This window comes from Rissa tridactyla, chromosome 3 (genome assembly GCF_028500815.1).
Source record: "Rissa tridactyla isolate bRisTri1 chromosome 3, bRisTri1.patW.cur.20221130, whole genome shotgun sequence".
NCBI classification, from domain to species: domain Eukaryota; kingdom Metazoa; phylum Chordata; class Aves; order Charadriiformes; family Laridae; genus Rissa; species Rissa tridactyla.
The window spans coordinates 86858332-86873167 of record NC_071468.1 but is presented as its reverse complement, the minus strand read 5'-3'; the positions used below and the strand labels follow the sequence as shown (position 1 = coordinate 86873167).

At 38.6% G+C, this 14836-nt stretch overlaps 1 protein-coding gene across 2 annotated transcripts in view; it reads right to left on the bottom strand.

Moving 5' to 3' along the window:
* Window positions 1-14836, bottom strand: part of RNGTT (RNA guanylyltransferase and 5'-phosphatase) — a 188731-nt gene that overhangs the window by 18539 nt on the left and 155356 nt on the right. Inside the window, exon 15 of one of the 2 annotated variants that reach the window (XM_054194691.1) lies at window positions 14170-14397. The exons of the other annotated variant lie outside the window; for it this stretch is intronic. Within the exon in view, the coding sequence (XP_054050666.1) occupies window positions 14374-14397 (24 nt within the window). The 3' untranslated portion in view covers window positions 14170-14373. Of the gene's footprint in view, window positions 1-14169; window positions 14398-14836 lie in introns of those variants that run through there. 2 annotated transcript variants of the gene reach the window in all.

Genomic DNA, 14836 nt, shown 5'->3' with positions numbered 1-14836 from the left:
AGTGTGTCCAGCAGATCGAGGGAGGTCATCCTCCCTCTCTACTCTGCCCTGGTGAGACCGCACCTGGAGTACTGTGTCCAGTTCTGGGCTCCCCGGTTCAAGAAAGACAAGGAACAACTGGAGAGAGTCCAGAGGAGGGCTACGAAGATGATTAAGGGATGGAGCACCTCTCTTATGAGGAAAGGCTGAGAAACTTTGGTCTGTTTAGCCTGGAAAAGACTGAGAGGGGATCTCATCGATGTTTATAAATATCTAAACGGCAGGTGTCAAGAGGGTGGGGTCAGACTCCCTTCAGCACTGCCCAGCGATGGGATAAGAGGCAACAGGCACAAACTGGAACACAGGAAATTCCATCTCAACATCAGGAAAAACTTCTTTGAGAGTGACAGACCAGTGCAACAGGCTGCTCAGAGAGGTTGCAGAGTCTCCTTCTCTGCAGATATTCAAAACCCACCTGGACATGATTTTGTCCAACCTGCTCTAGGTGAACCTGCTTTAGCAGGGGGGTTGGACTAGATGATCTCCGAAGGTCCTTCCAACTCCCACCATTCTGTGATTCTGTGTTTGTATAAAAGAAATGCTCCAACACTTAGTTAATCTGCTCCTGCAACGGTCAGCATTCAAGCATGGCTAACCATGACCCACTAATGAAATGAAGCAGAAGCTGGGTTGCACTTTTCTGTATTACTATTAAATTACAAATGGGTAGATTAACATATGACGCTAATCAGGCATTTTATTTCTTGTGTGGTGCAACATTAATACGTAGGCAATGGGCAGCTCCCCAAGGCAGCAAGGACCACGGTTGATGTTAACCACCTCTGGAAGACTGCCTGAGTCCTAGCAGACTGAGCAACTGGATGAAGGGGCTTTACAGCACTATTTTGCTATAGCCTCATTCCCTCCCACTTAGAGCACTGTCACGGTCTTGGCTGACCCAGTGAAAGAAAGCCCATGGATGTTTTCTGCAGAGCTTAAGTGAGAGAACTGCTGTCCAGCAGAACCCAGGTCTTTACTTCCCTTCTGTACCAACACTGACTTCCCTGCTTCGTGCATGAAAAATAGATAAAAATCTCACATCAATGCCTGTACAGAATCCAGCACGGCATCTCGTGAATCCACCAACTGAGAACACACTCAAACATTTTTTATTACAACACATTAAGCTAAAATCAATAGATTCATTTACCGAAACGGATTTAATACTTCAGCTAATCAAGGGAAAGTAACATTTTTCTGAAAAGAAGTGACATTTCATTATAGCATTTGGTTGTAAAGTCACTGGCAGAAATTTTTCTGTATACCAATTAAACAGTAACTCACTGAAGTGAGCATAAAAAGCAATATTGCATATTTACAGTTTCCTCCCCAGTAAATGAAAACATCTACAGTTCTCAGCAATTCAAATAAAGTATCTGTACAATGGTTCTAACAATGCTGCCACATCTATGATCATTCCTTTTCAAATCTTTCTATGCTATTTTTCCCAAAGATATAACATGCCATTTTCTCTACAATCAACATTTTTTTCCTTTGGAGAGAAGCAGAAGTGACATTTTGAAAACTTCAATTTGCTGAAATATAATAGCACCACTGAGCTTCTGTTGTTCTTCACTTTTATTCTCACTTTACACTAGAAAGATAAAACTGCAGTGGTTTTACTATTGTCAAACAAAAAGTAAATAAATAATGGTTTTGTTGACTATTACATAGCAAGATACCACATCACTATTATTCAACTGAGTTTTCGTACATATTTCTCTCTCAAATGTGAAATTTTACAAATGCTATAAGTCATTATGGAATACTGCCAAGCGGAGGTATACGTGACCCTTGCAATGAAAACTGTGAAAGCCAATTTTATGAAAAAATGGTTTCAGTAAGTATTTCACTGTACATCACAGAAATAGAGGAACTAATTAAGAATGCAAAAAGAAATAATCTTACCTTTACTGTCTACGTACAACTTCATTTTCCCCTAGGATTATTGCTTTCTAGGTATCAAAGGCATTCTTTGAATTGTACAGGTGCTATTTATCATTTCCTTGTGTAGGAGATAAGCATCCTTCTACTTCTACGACTATGAAATCTCATCTTTTTGCCTACGGGCCAGCCTTTCATGGCCACAATCTAATTTAATTCCACCTTCCTCCTTATTTGCTAACCTTCTGTAAAAGCCACCAACTTTCTCATCAGAGGTCTACCAGAGCATAAGCTTGCAGGATTTACCTGGTTTTACAGATTATATTTGAGGGTAGAAATGGTGGAAAAAATGGATCTCTGGAAATCTATTAGCAGTAGCTGTAAGTGACATTTAAGCCACAATGCTTGTCTGTGGGGAATACTACACTGGAAATGCTCACTTTTAGTTAAAACAGCTATACAATAAGAATTTGGTTTTACTCCAGCCTTTAATCTCATAATAGGAAAAGTCCAGTGAGACAGGGAAGAGGAGTATTTGCACCATTACTTTAGGTACTTAAAATTTAGGAACTCGTGTGGTATGTAATCCACTGAGAGAGACTGGCAGCTCTAGAAGGCAACTGAAAAGACCCAGCGAGGCAACTGTCAGGTGCTTTTCTTTGAGGTTCCCAGATTCACCCCTGGATTCAACTGTTTTCCACTGTCTATACAGGGAGCCTGTGGGGTATACGGTGGCTGAAATTAGTTCATGTGACTATCTTCCTTTATAGGTATTATAATTAGACAGGATATTACCCACAACCCCTTTTCCTTTGTAAGCTGATATCCTGAATAATTATCTCGTTTGATATTTCTTCTTCTACCTTCTGTGTTATTGTTTGAGGGCCTATTTTTTTCATTTATCTAAATTTAATCTGCATTTGCCTTTTACTATCCCTAAACCAGCACAGTACCTCTCAATATGATCATTTTTGCCGTCAACTGTTTTTCTCCAATCTTATCAGTATCTGACATTTAAAATATTTCTCATTCATGATGTTCACTATGCGTTTTATATATACTATAAAGAAAGGTCCCAGAAACAATTTCCTAGTCAAAGAATTTCCCTGTTACATTATCTCTTACCCTTTACAACTTCAACATCTTGATTTATTCATGAGTGATTTATTTTAAAGACATTACCATCTGCATTTCGCAAAGGTACTACAAGTTCAGCCTCATTTATCAAGTGCAACCTCATTTGTTCAGTTTAGACTCAAAATAACTCACCTCTAAAAAGCTTAACAAACTCAGATATACTCTGCCTATAAACTGTTTACAGTAACAATTTACTTTCTCTTCCCCCCTCACGCCTGATCTTGGCTGATGTTCTCATGATACTTTAAAACAATAAACAATTAAAGAAACGGTTAAAAAACAGACATAGAAGACTTTTCCCAAGTACCTTCTACTGTCTTATTTGATTAGAATAAATTTCTAATAGGGTCTGATTTTTATAACTTTATTTAGAATCTATTTTTTGTATCTGTTCTTTCTCTTTGACTGTATTGATTCTACTGCCTTTATTTCGCTTGCCTACAGTACCAACAAAAGCCTCTAACGCAGGAAGGTCTAACACAGAAAGAAAAGATGAAGAGCTGGTTTAAAAAAGCAGTACAGATTAATAAAGCACAATTATGATAACAAATATGACATGAAAAGAATCATTTCGGAAGGAAACAATACAGACGCACAAATTTAGGATGCTACTTTCCCCGAGAAAAACTATTATCTACAACGAGTTTCCTAAATTGCCTAAAACTCTGAGAAGCTTGAGCACACTGCTATACTGTTTGAGTATTGTATTCTAGTCAAAAGAAAATGCAAATCCAATTGCATTTATGAAAACTGAGCGTGGGGCTGTCTACATCACCGGAAAAAACAGTCCCTGCTGCAAGTCAGTCAAGCACAGGACCTGGCCCCATAAACAGCTGTTGTCATCAAGGTATCCTCAATTACTCAGAACAAATTACACTCTCTATGTGCAGAGGCACACCCAAACCAGGTTTTACAATGCAGTTACAACACGGCAACAGCTGCAGCAACAAATTACCATGTTCAAGAGCTTAAAATCATCATGGACAAATCATCCTCTTCCCTAAAATGATTTTGGTAAAACATAAGAAAGCAAAACAAAAGATGGTGCCAGCCCCGAATCACCCACGTATGGGAGCCAGAACACTCTCAAACACTAAAGCCTGGGAAAGAACAATGTGACAAAGAGGACGAGGACAATAGCAAAACACAACGTGCACGACAGCAAGATAAATCTGGCAGTTTTACAATGACCTGATCAGTTATTCCACTGTGACAAGTATGAGGGCTCAATGCAATGCAGATGAGAAATATCTGCAATATCTATGCTCATTTATTGCTAAACCAAACCTCTCATTTGCAGTATCTTTCTCAGCAATTTTTAGTTAGTGGTGAACAATAACTTTATGGTTCAGCGAAACATCGCTTAACCCTTTTGTTTTGCTGTCTCTTCAATATGGAAAAAACCCCTATCTATCTATTCATGTGTTATTTTAATGAGACGTAATCTGCATGTCCTAATGCTCACATTTATCATAGTATATTTTCATACCACTGGAAGCACAATCTGCTTATCACTTTGAAAATCCAGTTTTCTGTATGACTGTACTTCTCAGAATAGTATCTGTATGAGGTCAACAGCAAATATTTGAAATATTTCCAGGAAGGTAAGAAAGCAAACGAATTCAAGAAGAAGAAATGCTGAGACAAAAAAAAGAAAATAATGAAAACCTAGAGTCTGATGGCCCATATATCAGCTACTGCTGGTTTCAAATCTCGTTATTTATCAAATGAAAGGAAACAGGAAACTCCAAATCAACCATCCCTAATGTGATAAAAAATTGCTGGTTGGCTTAATCTCATAGGTATTATGACAAAAGTACTCCAACCAAAAGAACTGAAAAATAAAATATGAGTGGTCTTAGGGATTAATTTTGGAAGCTTTTCCTAAGAGTGACTGTACGTCAGTGTCACCGCTGGAACAGGGGCCGCAGAGAAGACTGGAGGAGAAGGGAAGGTATCATCGTTAGACAGTATGACCATGCCTTCCCAGCATATATGAAGTTTTGTTTCTGCAGTACTCTGGTGTCCCGTGTTACACTCTTATGGATTCGTCTTCCTTTACTAATATCAATTATGCACAACAGTTACACCCCACTTCACACATCTGCAAAGTCTCCTCGGCATGTTTACATCCAACAGCTACCCTCTGGCGGCTCTGCTTCCAGCTTGTTACTCTTGAGCTTTCTACTAATCTAGCCAGTGCTGCCACTTCCGATTTCTTTTCTTCTTTACTTTCATTCTTTTACATTTAATTATATGGCTCTGAATAACCTATAAACCTCTTAAGTTTTAGAGACATTCCCAAGGACACCAGCTTCTCTCAGTTTCAGTTCTGCCCACAGAATAAAGCCAAAGACTCTTTATTCTCAACATATACCACGCACTCCCTTAAAAAATCCATACTGTCTTATTACATGAAAATAGCTCTAGAATGACTTCAAAGGAACAAAAAACCCCAAACCCTTTCTTCTTTTAAATAAACATTTTAGTGGAGAAAACACAGCATGTTCTTTGAAAGAGGACCATAGGATCTCTGGAAGGTAATGCAATGCTACTTCTTAATGGAAAAAAGATGCATCTTTTCATATTTTTGATATGATGAGAAAACCATCCACTTACAAAGGTAAACATTTAACAAGAAAAAAATGAGATACTAAGAATGGAAGTATTGAAAGCCTTGTATAATGCACGTTATGGTCACAGCCATAAGAAAAGATAAAGAGGAAGAACTGGCTGGTATACTGTATGTTAATATTATGGCCTGAAATTAAGCTCTATTCAATCAGTAACAGCAGAGGCTCAGAAACATCCAACTGTACAATTTCCCAATAAACACAATAAATGATGCGGTTTTATATATCCTTAAGAACTGGTTATATTTCACAGTTGTGACTGCTTATACTCTACAATGTCACAGAACCTGAAGAATGCAGGTTAGAAGGGACATCCCACCATCACCCAACGCAACTTCCTGCTCTAGGCTGGGTTAACTTCAAGGATGAGTCAGGATGCTCAGGGTCTTTTCCAGTTAAACTTTGAGAATCCCCATGGACAGAGATTTTACAGTCTCTTTAGGCAACCTGCTACATCGCTGTAAAAATTTTTTCCTTACATCCAGCTGGGATTTTTCCTCTTCTCCCTCCCTGACCATCTCTCAGAAGTGTCTGGCTCTCTTTTTTCTGCAATCTTACTTTAGGTGATGGAAGATTGCAATTAGTCACCCCTCTCCCCTTCTCTTCTAAACAAACCCAATTTCTTTAACATCTCCTCACAAGCCACATGCTCTACCCTTCGTCATGACCCCCACAGGAATTGCTCCAGTGGGGTGACTCCTCTTGCACGGGGGAAGTTCCAAACAGTGCATGGTTACTCCAGATGTGTCTCTCAAATGCTTGAGCAGAGAGAACAGTGACTTTCCTTGACCTGCTGGCTACGCTCCAGCTAACACAACCCAAGGTAGGCTTGGCCTTTACCTGTGCAAGGGCACATGGATGGCTCGTGTTCAACTCGTTGCCACCAGGACCTTCGGTTGCTTTTCTGCAGAGCTGCTACGCAGCCAGTAACGCTCCAGCATGCTCTTTCCCTGATGCACAACCCTGCATTTGCTTCTCTTGGACTTCACAAGGTTCCTTTGTCAGCACTTGTTTTTCTAAGCTTTTTGAGAAATGAGGTATTATCATACTGATTTTCTATTGCTAGGATGGATTTGTATTCCAAAGCCCAGAAAATGGAAGACTTAAAAAACTGCAATCTGTTCATTTTTACAATACTCATTAAAAGAGTTTGAAGATTTTTTTTCTTAAACAGTTAATACAGAAGTAAATAGAAAACTAAAAAAAAAACCACAATAAATTAAGATCTACAATCAATTAACTATTATTTTAACCTTTCCAGAAGGCTTAATTTACCCTATGCTTAGCAAGAACAAACTTGGATTGATTTTCAAAAACAACTACTAGGAGCTGAAATAACAAAAGCTGCTCAAAAAAAATAAAAAAATCATAGTCCAAAACGAAGCACCAATTATTCTATCTTATTGGCAGCAACAACAGAAAACCGCAGAGGTAATCTTCCTAATTCTGTGGACTTCTATGGAACACCACATGCTTTGCAAAGAACAAATTTTTTAACTGAATTCATAGGCATAATCATGACAAAAAGCAAAATGGGGACTATCTGATCCATCAGAACAGAGCGGATTTATAAATTATAGCTCATTAACATTTTGTTCTTAGGGGCAGCAATTGCGACAGCATACAAAATCACTGCTTCAGTTTTTGCAGTGCTCATACAGATTTTCTAGTTGTTATTCTTTTTCTGTTTACATCACCAGTACCGAGGCTAGATTATTTTTATTTTCTTTTAGTATTTTTCCCCCCTCAATGCATCTATAGAGAGTAAATATGCGCACTGTATGCTGGCATTTACTGTAATATAAACGCATGCATAAAATATATTACAATTCACTTCTGCTATTGGTGTCTAACATTCCCAGGCAGGACTGAGGGCTCTAATACTCCAGGGACTATACAAACACACAGGCAGTCAGGACCCCTTGCCCTTAAGAGTTAGCAATTGCCTTTGAGAAAAGCTGCAACAAAGAATGCCATGATGTACAAAAATGAAAGGAAGTCAAGGGATAAAGAATTAAGCCACATGCTTTTTTTCTTTCCAAATTAATTCTCAAAGTAATGGTTCAAAAGTATCCTATTTTCAAAATGAGCTACATTTGCTATCTTTAACAAATGTGTAATTAGGAATGAGCAGTGGGTGATTTCTTGCTGGCATGTTACAACATTTTCTAACTTGCAGTTTGTTCAGTAAATTCTCTCTAGCACCGTCCTCATCTTCTATACAAGATATAAACTGTGTGGGTAGGGCAGTTTTTTTTACCTCTCAGAGTTTCTGCTACTGCTGTCACAAATTCAGAATTTTGGTTTTTGTAGAATCATAGAATGGTTCGGGTTGGAAGGGACCTTAAAGATCACCTAGTTCCAACCCCCCTGCCATGGGCAGGGACACCTCCCACTAGACCAGGCTGCTCAAAGCCCCATCCAGCCTGGCCTTGAACACTTCCAGGGATGGGGCATCCACACACTCCCTGGGCAACCTGTTCCAGTGTCTCACCACCCTCACAGTGAAGAATTTCTTCATAATATCCGATCTAAATCTACCTTCTTTCAGTTTGAAACCATTACCCCGTGTCCTATCACTACACTCCCTGATAAGCAGTCCCTCCCCATCCATCCTGTAGGCCCCCTTTAGGTACTGGAAGGCCGCTATAAGGTCTCCCCAGAGCCTTCTCTTCTCCAGGCTGAATAACCCCAACTCTCTCAGCCTGTCCTCATAGGAGAGGTGCTCCAGCCCTCTGATCATCTTTGTGGCCCTCTGCTGGACCCGTTCCAACAGGTCCATGTCCTTCTTGTGCTCGGGACTACAGAGCTGAAGGCTGTACTCCAGGTGGGGTCACACCAGAGCAGAGTAGAGATATACTTAGATTAGCAGAGATATATTTAGATTATTGTTTTGGACACAAAGTCAAAGAAAGTCACCTTGAACTTGGGACAGAAGACTGCAAGATGTGTAGACACTCCAGGTTCAGTCAGGTTCACTTCAAGTCCCAGGCTGCCCTCCTGAAAACACTATGCTGAGAATTAACTTTATTTTTAATGTAAAACCTTTATGCACACCTAAGGAAGGCAACCACAGCCTATGCCAGGTAAATTTTCATACCCAGACCATATGAGCACCCTGAAGATAAAAACTAAGATATAGAATTTGACTCGGTCCTTTATGTGAAGTTCAGAAGAAAGGAAAGATTGGAAAAGGAGGTCAGGTTCAGGCACCAGAAGACATTATATCTCAGCATCGTACGACTTCCCATGAGAAGACTGTACACCGTCATCTTGTAACAATAACCATTAGGAAGAAAGCTTAAATTCCCACTCCACTGAGAAATTTATTTTGCAAGATTACCTAGCAATCAGCTCCACTTTTTAAATGTTGGAGCTAAAACTGTTTCCGTGTGTTGACTACTGCAAGACACACAAATATAGGTAGTTTCCACAAAAGACAAACAGAATAAGGAAGAGGAGAATTTCCTTATGCAACTTCTCAGCAGCCCAATACCAGCAATTCCAACGATGCCCAGTGCAGCTTCCATGTCTAGCAAAAGGATGTGAAAATCCTACTGTAACATCCCACAAAACTCTATAAAACATTAGAGCCACCCACCAGTTCTGTTTGGAGACTGTTAACAAGAATAAATATATAATGTTAGTGTTGATTACTTTATCTGAAAAATGCAGTTTAAACTTCAGAAGAGGTAGAATATTATACAGCTTCATCCTCAGTTTGTGTGTTTTAATTCAGAGTGACTGTGTTTAACGAAACATAAGGACTCGGATTATCTGAGTTTATCTTCTTCCTTCACAGTCATCAAAGCATATAATTACCACATCGCTTCTCAACACTGTAAAGGTGTTTGTTCTTAGTGGAAGTTGGATCCAGATCTGTAGCTCTCAAAAGTATTCTTCAGCTTTCAGAATAAAATTATTTCTGTCCAGCATAATCCATTTGTTCTCCCATCACTACTTTCCTAGTTTAAAATAATCTTCTCTGCTTCTTCTTCCCCTCACTGCCCATGTTAACTTCGCTAATACAAAGATGAAATAATCCTTCTCTGACACCATCTTGCTAAGCTAACCGAGAAAGTTACTCCTATTTTTCTTTAATTTGACAGGCCTCTGTTTATCCCAGTGCTGTCTCTTTCAGTTTGAATTCATTTGTCTTCAAGGTGAGCAACCAGAATCAAACACCTACAGATAAACCTGTATTTCCTTTTTCTCAGGCATGTCTTCCTCCAGAGATTCTAGGGCTGTATTTGTCTTTTTATTCAAGCTGAAGGCATGATATCCTTATGTTTTATTCTATAGTATTTTGTATCACATACAATACACTAACAGCACAAAATAATAAGAATGGGAGACAGGCAACAGAAACATAACTGAGATTATGATTTCACGATAAACTTGAAATCCTTTCCTGCTGCGGTAGTGAAAGCAAAAACCTCTGGAAATATGATGGAAAGTCCAATAAGCAAAGCATCAAATAATTAGGGCACCAGCATACTCTTACTGGCTGTCAAGAGGCACAGAGGGAAAGCTTTTACATGTAAAAGACTGTACAGACCACATAGTTGTTGTGGAGCTCTGTCAGGACAGCAGGTGAGTGTATGGGGAAAGTTGGACTAATTCTCCTCCCAAATTTGGAGCAGTCTGAAGAGCTGTACGTTAACAAGGTGCTCCATATTTGTCCTCCGTGACAAGACAGTGTCAGTCCACCCAGCTCTGCAACCACTAATTGGTAGTAGAAGTCACTGTCGCTCAGGGAAGAAAAGCATGCCAGCTTCAGTCAAGAAATCAGCACCTTATCCTAGCTTAAGAAATAAATTCTTGAAAGCAGCACGTTCACCAATTCACGCCTTTGTCCTCTTCTTTCAGGAAAAGATTATTTGGTAAATTGTGGCCAATCACTTCAGTAATCATCTACAGATGTTTGATACTGCCGAAGGTGTCACCAATGAGGCCTAGCCTGATTCTCAGACATCAGTTCAGCCTCTGTCTCTGGACAAAGGCAAAGCAGCTGTGTTGAAGATGTTTCAGCTCTCGGGAACATTACAGTAATTTCTCTGAGGTGCTGATAAGTTGCCTGTGGATCTTAAAGTAAAGGTGGATAGATTTGTATCTGGAAGGTTTACCGGTTTTGATGCGATATGATCAGAGAAATTATTCTGGGACGACTACTCATTGCAAGGGCCTTTCTCTGGCAGAACTTTACTATGCTTTATCATGTCCTAAATTAAAAGTGTATTTGCCGAGGGAAAATGAGGCAGTTGGACAAATAATAGCTTTGAAGCAAACTGCATTCTCGGAGTGTAGACGGTAGGTTTAGCTTGTCTCAGCAATCAGCAATACTGTTCTAAAGTTTAATAAAATCACAGATAACGGCTACTGAGCTGCAGGTCAGAGTAGGGAGCTTGATTCCTCACGAGTCCTTGACAGCAAGACTGCTGTAACTACAGCAGATAATTCCCCAGAAGCAAATTTAAAACTTTCAGAATCTTTCCACCGGCTTCCTACCATAGAAACAAAATACTACGAACACATCACTATTTCCAAAATACTCTTTTCACCGTAACTGTCCTCATATTCTATTAAATCAAACAATTCTATTTTGAACAAAGTAGTATTTATAATGAAACTTTTTAATAACTACTCTTAAAATACTAAAAATAAAATAGCAGTAATTAATCTTTATTTAAATGGTAATTTAATGTGTTAAGAGCCCAAAACGAAGCTAGTCATTAGCTCAATAGTAAAGACTGCCAGAAGCTTCATTACTGATTAATAATGGAGAACACAGTGTACTGAACAGTTTCCCCTCATCCCAGAAGCAACTAGGAACTGAACTGCAAAAACTTTCAATCCTAATAAACTGATTAAGCGATATCATTTTCTTTATAATTACTGGATATAGTGTAGATAAGTTTTCATTCTAATGTACTTTGATCAAATCTCTATTTTAAAAACGCATCATATATGTTATGTTTCTTGCTCTGTAAACAGGTTAAAAACCCCATAACGTACCCTTCCATCAGGTGACTATTATGTATGCTGGGACAATGGATTTAGTTATTTCTAATAAACACAACATTCCTGTGATAAAATTTTTGCTTTAATATCTTCATTGTTAGTAAAAGAATACTAACAATATTTAACATAAATAGATTTAAGAAAGTCTGCCAGTTAATTCCAGCTGATGGCAATACTTTATCTTGCTGATCAAGACTGTCACTTATACAAACATTTCTTTGCTTCATGCAGTTTCCAAGAGATATTTAATAAATACAACCACTTAAGATCCAAAGAAAGCAGCAACTCACTGAATTGCTCTGAAGTTCTTTGAATGAACGCAGAAGTACATGACAGTAACTACTACTATGAACATAGTTACTTAAATGGGAAAAGATACAAAAAGTAAACATTTATGGTGAGACTATTCTACAACACCTTTGAACAGACAATAGAATTAAACAATAATTTAGAATAATTTCATTTAGAAACAAAATAAAATTATTAAAAGGAATTACCCTCTATAAAATCGATTCCTTCAAAGAAAGGACTGTTAAAGAACAGTCCCCTGGAAATAAAATAAGAATTTGTTGCCACAACGTTTACTATCAAATCATTAATTAATTTAGTACTTTCAGCAGCTAACGAAGAGAGATATCATTTTTAGAAGCCACTGAACTTACTGAAACTCACTGAATACTGCCCTAGAACAAGAGCAATCACAAACACTATGCAACAACGTAAAAGTTCTGTTATCATGAACTCTGTTCAAAGTAGCAACATACAAAATCTTGCAATATCTATGAACTGGCACATCACTGGAAAGTAAAAGTTCCAGGCAGATACCTCTAGCCAGCAAAACACTCTTTTTTCCTTTTCTTCTAATCTATCTGCTACCAGATATGGGATTCAAAAGCTTGAGGAGTGAATGCTTCACATTCCTTTTGTATAATGAACTACGGAGATCAAACACCTATCAAGCACTACCACGGACACCATTGAAAGCCAGGCAGGAGGAAGACAATCAGGTAATTTCGGTTAATCTTACCAGCTCATCTATGTCTCAGAAACATTCTAAATGTTAACATCTATAAATATGAATGAATTTTTGCTATGAGAAAGAAAGTCATAGAAAAATCATCCTAGAAAAGACGTTAGTATTTCAAAATCTTTTCGCAGACTTGCCATCTACGGTTTTCATCATCAAAGACGCTGGTGCAATTATCTCCTGCACAATTCTGGAAAATCAAACTTGCTTGCTTTTGGGAAAGGATACTTTGATAAGGAATTTCTCTCTCTGCAGTTTTGTAAATGTACATAAATTCAATCATGAATTTATGAGTACTAGCATGGCAGTTTATATGTTTACTGTGAATATTTCAAAGGCCTGGTAACATTCCTATTTGTCCAACTGAAAGTGCACTAAAATCCATTGGAAATAATGCTGTATAATAATGGTTCACTTTGAGTAATAAATCTACACCGACAGAGGACTGCAGTAGTTTCAGGCATTTCTTAATGCATGTGTTTGGCAACAAGTGCCATATCTTAATAGAATACCTTAAGACTCAGGATGTTTGCAAATGAACATGAGTGGGTAATTTATATAATGAGAGAGACCAATCCATCACACAGTGAGCAAAAGCATAGCTGGACTAAAAGGTTACAAAGACTCTGCCTTTATATATATTCCAGGACCAAGCGTGGTTCACTGGTCTTAACTGGTGGAATCATTAGCAACCACATATGAAGGACCTGGAGAACTGCTGGGGGAAGAACGAAAGAAACTTGTGTCGGCAGTTACAAAAGACCACTGTGTATCCGCAGAGTACAGAAATGTCTTTTCCCAGCATCAGTTCTCAATGTGAATTATTACTTCTCATTTCTGGTGCTGAAGATCTCTATGAAGTTTGGGCCCCCTCACTTTACACTAGCTCCTCCTGCTCTCATACAGCCAACACCCTTCCAGAATCTCCAAGCAATCAGATAGGAGCCTCAATTAAAAAAGCTTATTGTTTTCGTTAACTGTACGCCATTTCCCAGTTGCAGCTAATAATACAAGCAGAAGAGATGACCCTGAGACAAATTAGCTTACCACTTCAGGATTACCTTTAGCATCAGAAACAAAGAAAAGCAACGGTGTGTAAATATACGCCCATATATATGCCTATAGCTTCAAAAATAAAAGTCATCTCTTACAGAGTACAGATTGTGGAATTAGCTTATTCAAATATGTCTATGTGATCTACAGTAATTTAGTGGATAATCAGCTTTGTTTTTCCTAGGTAGTAACTGAAAGTTATTCTGAATATCTATGCTACCCATTCTGTGGCAAACACAACATTTAGGATGAGACTACACCAGTGATGTATTACCAGAAAGTCTACTATTAACCTACTCAAATTTAATCTATGTCAGATATCTATCAAGCATTGTACCATATATAAGGTAAGAACAGCCAACACAACAGAAAATGTTATTGTGCCTGTATCTTGAATATTGTGCCATTCTCTACCTTAAAAAAAGCAATAGTAGAAATACAGAAGGGTATGAAGAACAAAAACGTTGATTTGAGATACGGAATAGCTAAATACAGGGAGATTTAGTTTTTGTAGCTTGGAAGATGCAAGATTGAAGTAATGTCGAAGAGAAGATGAAGTCAGGAGCAGAGAACGACTGCTCACCATTTCTCCTGACATAAGGCCTAGGATGAACCAAAATGAATTATTAGGCAACAAGTTTAAAAGAAATTAAATAATACCTTAAATCAGAGTGATAGTGTGGCTTTGTATGTTGAAAATTTAGTGGAAAATCCCTTAGGCACATTTAGGGAGGAAGGTCCAACTGAGTCTATTAAGCACCAGGACGCAGATACAACTTCCAGCAGAGAAGGTCCTGCACTGCAGGAAACTGGCTGCGTACTTTGCATTTATCCTGGTTTTGCACTCTTTCCCTAAGCGTTTGCTATTGATACGATAGTCAGTCCTGCAGTCTGATCCTGCACTGTGGCCTGCTTTGCAGCTGTCCTGTGAGCAGAAGGGCCTCTCCTTGGCCGCACCGGATGGGAGGAGTACCACTGCTGATTGCCAATGGCTGAAAACGAGTGCAGTACATGCCTCCTCTCTCTCAAATCCACCAGTGAA